The 6,000-nt window shown below is 39.9% G+C and overlaps 1 protein-coding gene across 1 annotated transcript in view; it reads left to right on the forward strand.

Annotated features, from left to right (window-relative positions):
• KLF9 (KLF transcription factor 9) overlaps positions 1 to 5,337 on the forward strand; it is a 23,357-nt gene extending 18,020 nt beyond the window's left edge. Inside the window, exon 2 of the mRNA XM_077344826.1 lies at positions 607 to 5,337. Within this exon, the coding sequence (XP_077200941.1) occupies positions 607 to 836 (230 nt within the window). The 3' untranslated portion in view covers positions 837 to 5,337. The remainder of the gene's footprint in view (positions 1 to 606) is intronic.
• The last annotated feature ends 663 nt before the right edge of the window (positions 5,338 to 6,000 follow it).

Consider the following 6,000-nt stretch of genomic DNA (forward strand, 5'->3'; position numbering starts at 1 on the left):
TAGTATTCAGCTGCAGCTAGGGCTAAAAAATGTAATAAACATGACATTTATTCTATACAGATTAAGGCTATGTATCTTAGTATAGATGAGAATGGCCATGTCTCTGTGGTGAAGCTCATGCATTTAACATCTGATATGCCAAGGTCAAACTCCCAGCTTCTTAATGGTAGGAAAATCTCTCCATTAGGATTGTAGAGAGGTAGTTCTGGTGCCTATTGCTAGAACTGGGCTGTTTGTTCTGAGCAACCTGTTCCACAGCATTTGGGCAGTAGGAGGTACTTCTGTGTCACAACAAATTTTAATCAAGGCTGTTCCTAATGATGGATCTAGAGACAGAGTGAAAATTATTTTGTAATATTTTTTGAGTCCTCTGGGCTGTACAGAATGAACAGAGATTAATTCTGGATATAAGCTATCACATGCATGCTAATACCCAGAATTAAACTTTGTTGATCTTAAAGGTGCCCTAGACTTAAACTTTGTTCTACTTCTTCAGGTAATCACAGCTACTCACCTGAATCTGGGCTGTATAGTTAATAAAACCAGCCTCAACTATTGTGTTTCTGTTTCCTTTAACTCTCTCATTTGATGTTTACCTTCCCACAGGTGAACGACCATTCCCTTGCACATGGCCAGATTGCCTTAAAAAGTTCTCCCGCTCTGATGAGTTAACACGGCACTACCGAACCCACACCGGCGAGAAGCAGTTTCGATGTCCACTTTGTGAGAAGCGGTTCATGAGGAGTGACCACCTGACAAAGCACGCCCGTCGTCACACTGAGTTCCACCCTAGCATGATCAAGCGCTCTAAAAAGGCCACCTCTGCCTCCTTTTGAATGATAGACTAGAATTCGGGGTTGGGTGGGAGGGGACAACCATTGTTCCAAAAGGCATAACTGATCAGCACAAATCTGTCCGCCACTGTACAGTAATTCCCCCTACTTGCATTTTGAAAGCACATGTAGCTGGAAGTTTAACATTTTGTCCCGTCCACCCTGCTATGCTACCAACAACAGTCTTAAACCCGTGGCTGCTGGGTGGGAGTGGGGAGGGGGGGCAGCGTGGGAATCCGCAGAAATAATGCAAATTTTTGTAGTTTCAAGAATCAACACTGGTGTATATATGTCTGACTGGGTGGTTTGACCTGTGACAACACAATAGTGATTCCAAGCTCTTTGTGATTGCTGTGTCATGGACATGTTTTGTTGACTAATGTAATGCTGCTTGTATTTAAAACAAAAACAAAAAAAGTTTAGTAAAACCACTTTCCAACTCACTCAGATATTTCTGAATTAAAACTCCATAGCACATGTTCAGAAGAAGATTCCCTTCTCTCCCAATGACCCATCCTGTTCAAGACTGTTATGGGAAAAGTACCCATTACATCTGGTTTTAATATTTGCTGGTCGTCTTTTTTTAAAAAGAAAGAAATAAGCTGAAATTTATACTGATGAGGACGGACCTGTTTGTTACACAATCCAGGTTTTTAATTTCTTTCTTTCTTTTGAATATAAGCTGTTCTTTTTTTCCCACTGAAAACATGCTGACATCAATCCAATTCAATAAGAAAAAGGGAAAACAAGACATCAGCTCAGATTGCTTCTGATGTCACATGTATTTTGGCTCCATTATTCTGTTGCCATTTTCAAACAAGAGCAACACCACAAGTCATTCTAAAGAATGCGGCAGGAGCTGGAGACCAGGTTTCCTCCCCCACCCAATTGCTCCTGTGATTTCATCTGAAAACCATATACTGTACTGTACTATATAAATACCACTAACAGTGCTTTATTCTGCTGTATTTCGTTGGAATGAATGCATAACAGCAGCTACCATCTTGATAAGCTACCACTTTTGTAAAGGTTTTTCCTTGTGATGATCTCTCTCTCTCTCAAAGGTGCATCCTCTACATCCACTTGCCAGATTCCTATGACAGCCAATGGGAACTGTGTGTGTTTATGGAAGCTTTTCCCCTCCTACAAACCATTCCCTGTGCTAATGGAGACAAGTAAAACTTTTTTTTAAAAGAAAAGTACTTTTCAAGAGACTTATACCTTTTTCACAAATTGCAGCTGTTGTACAAAGTATGGGAAAAACAACAATACCACAACCACAAAAAATGAGGTCATAAATATCTAATATGCAGGAGGTGTGTCGTTAGTATGTCTTGTGGCATGCCACTGTGTACCTTACAATCTTTACCCTGTGTGTCAGACTTGAACAGTCAATGATATGGCAATATTTCATCTGTTGAAAAAAAATGAAGGGTTGCTCTTTAAAAGAAGAGCCAAGGCGTCACTGGAGGGAACCTATTACATCTAGCCAAGTACTCATCTTTGTTAATGTTAAAAGCATGAACCTTGCAAAGGTTGTTATCATGGACTTCCCCCACCCCTCCCCAAATCTCTTGTAATGGTGGAGAACTATGTTTACAGACTTTCCCCCTCAGAAACATTCTACTGGTCTGCAGTTCTTTACTCCTCCTTCACAGAAAAGGCAGGAATGGTGCAAATGTCATATCCAAGGCTTAATTCATCCCTGAGGTAATCACATTGCAGCCAGTGGGGTTATACAGTTTAACCCATCTTTGTAAAGAATCTGTACATACAAATCTTGTGAAGTACTCCTGCAGTAACAGTATCTTCTTGTTTCACCTGATGAAAAGCTTGCTTCCTAGAAAAGAAAATAAAACATCTCAGAGAGTAGAGTATTCTACAATCGTCCGTGGCTTCCAACACTAGAACTCAGTATGCATCTAGCATTTTTACCTGTGTGGTTCATTATAAAAATTGTGTCTATGCGAAGAAAATGGCTTCTAAATAGAGGTGTTAGGGGCACTGAACAATCTGTGGGATTTCAAACACAAAAAAGGGATGAGTTTTCTTCAGTGAAGACATGTCAGGAAACCAAGCACACTTTCTACCTCCGTTTCAGCTTTGTGAAACGTTTGTTTTATGATAAACCAAAATTAATTTCTGGTGTCCAAAATAAATTGTAGGGACATTTGTTCTTCCTTATACAAACAAGTCGCCTGGCTATTTCTATTGCTCTAGTGTAATAAGTATTCTGCTTTACCAGTACTGTTAATGCTGCCTTGTTTGATTAGGGGTCAGGACCGTGTGGTAGGCCAGCAACTCACAACAATAATATTGTTCTAACTGTCCTCCCCTTCTGCACAAGACCAATGATTAAGAGTATAAACTCTAATGTGAGTCCTACGAATCCAACAGTTGTTCAAACTTTACTGTTGCTCTGACGTAGGGCAAGTGCAGTATTAGCAAGGTAAAGGCTGGATGCCGAATGCTGTTATTTCACCTTGAAGTCCAACCCAAGTCACAGGCACATCCTTGACAAATAATTGGATCACATGGGCACAAGATGCAAAAACATGGTGGGATGGTGGTTAGGGGATCTGCCTACTTTCCTAGTGGTTGTTGGGATCATGCCTTACTTGATATCATGCTGCATGGTCACCTTCAGTCCACATGTAAATTATGTGATTGTTTCCACTGGGAAGTCCAAGATGAGCAGATACCATGCTGGCTTCATTGCTCCTTTGCATAATACAGGCTATAGATATGGGGATGCCTTAATCACGCCACCAAACAACTTGGAGTAATATTTTGATGTGCCCCTGAAAATGCATTTCTGCACACAGCTTAGGCATTCAGGCTTGAACACTGTAAGCAGAGTATATTTTGAAACAAAAAACGTGAATTGTTCCTCTTTTAACATTCTCATGTGCAAAACTTACCGTAGAATGTATAAACTTGTATTTAGGTTTATCTCTAAGGACTGTACCATTTATTAAAATATCCCCCAAATAGAATTTGCAATACTTTGACATTGTAGAGAAGTGCACAGGACCATCCTGTTTAGGGTAATTGCTTGTTCTTGCTGAGTTGGTTTTCAGCCTTGGAGATAAATGTTTCTGTATGGCACTGCGAATCTCTTTAATAGTGGATGCTCAACAGTAACATGCAAAAGGTTCTACTAAAGTTAAATCGATTAGAAAACTCATTCATTACAAGCAACCTTTATGGCAGGGGACAGTAGCTATTGTGACACCAGAAGCAGGGTGATTCTGTGCACCTGGGCCTGAGACACAGATTGACACTGGATTGCTTCCTCTATTACTTTAATAGATATGGGCGTGTATAACCAAGTCTGAATGTTTGGCAACCATCATGGGGCTGCGATACCTGAATGTCACATCACTACAAGGTGGCCCAGTAGCAGGAGGAGGTGCCAGGGGTGAAGGCGTGGAGGGGAGATACATAACCCTTCCTGTAGCCATCACTTTCGTTGAACAGAGTCAAGAGGAAGGAAAACTGCTGAGGTAGACTCTCGGGGGGGGGGGAGTGGTCAGGGAGAACTTAGTTCTACTCCTGTTTCTCCTTTGCAAATGTTCCCTTTTCCTGTTGCTCTGCAGTGGCAATGGTTCCCAGCCCCATTTGCTGAATAGACTCCAATATATATGAAAATGTGATATGGAAAAGGGCATTACTTACTCATGCCCCAGAATATACGCATTTCGGCCAAACCTCCAGGAGGTCATGAAGTAGAAGACTGTTTCTTTAGCTATGAGCCTCAACATGCTTACTTGAAAGTAAGTTTCATTGAAATGAATGGAACTTGTTTCCAAATAAATACAATTAGTATTGGGTTATATGTCATGCTTCTTAGGAGTCTTCCAAAATTAAGCTACCCAGGTTCTTAACCAATAACAACAACAACAACAAAAATGGGGGAAAGTTTGTCACTTTTAGAGTAAAAGATAGTGAATTTCATGTGCAAATTTTACAATGTAGTAAAATCAGTTGTATTTTCCAACAAAAGGGAATTTGGAAAGGGACTGTTGCAAGTGTTGAGAAGAAAATAAAGTTCTCCGAGAACCTATTTGCCACGTTACTCTGGATATTCTTAAGAGTGCTGACGTTTAGACGGCTCCTCTCCTCAGTTCAGAAAGACCTTCCTAGAGAAGCCATGGCTTTAAACTATAGCTATACAACATCTTTTGTGAACAATTTTGACGACTTCGATACAGGTCTCTTTTCCATTTGCCGATGGACTTAGCCCAGTATGCACCAGATCGGACATACTCTTCAAATGCTGTTTTACTACAGATTAACCATCTGTAACACTGTAAAATACCAACCTTTACAAGTTTAATCCATTTTATTTTTGTACAGTATTCGTATTCTTTCTAAGTTATTTTGCTGTCCTGTTTTGTAAATCACATGAAATTGTAAAAAACAAAAACAAAAAGTAGGCATAGGTGTTTTTGTACATATGTATATAAATTGTCCAAATAATAAAAAAATAAATAAAAAGAAACTTGTTGCTTGGGATGATTTGAGTCAGTCTATGATTGCACTAAAGGGCACTTTGAGACTGTGAACTACAGCAGGAAACACTTCATTATACGCTAAGTGTGTATTATCCACTCCGCTAATTTACCCAGACCATATCGTTTTCACTAAAATTAATATGAACTGCTAGATTTCAATGAAATTTACAAAATCAGTTAAAATTCCTATTCAACAAATGCTGCAAAAGTTTCCTATTGTCAATAAAGTAAAATCTTTACTCAAATGGTACATGTCAGGGATTTTTCTTTTTATAAGCAGTCATGGCAATCCTGCCAGGAATGACTGGGATTATATCCTTCATCTTTCTTCATGAAATGAAGATTTTGTGGGCAGCAAGCACAGAGGGGAAAAGTCATTGCATTTTTAGCTGGTGGCCTACAGCTTGAGATCTGCAGGAGGCAGTTTGGTGGGCAGACCAGTCCAGATCTACTTGACTTTCCTTTGTTTAAATGGCATTATTTGGAATTTGATCTGTCTGGGGGCCCTTCTGGGAGAAAACTGGCATACAAGTGCACCAATCAACAAGATGTCTACGTGCTCACCATTTTCAGTTCATTTTCAGTGACTTGCATACATGCCACAAATCTACCACGCAGCGTACCAAGCTACAGATGATTTAATGTAGGGC

Source organism: Paroedura picta, chromosome 7 (assembly GCF_049243985.1).
Source record: "Paroedura picta isolate Pp20150507F chromosome 7, Ppicta_v3.0, whole genome shotgun sequence".
NCBI lineage: Eukaryota > Metazoa > Chordata > Lepidosauria > Squamata > Gekkonidae > Paroedura > Paroedura picta.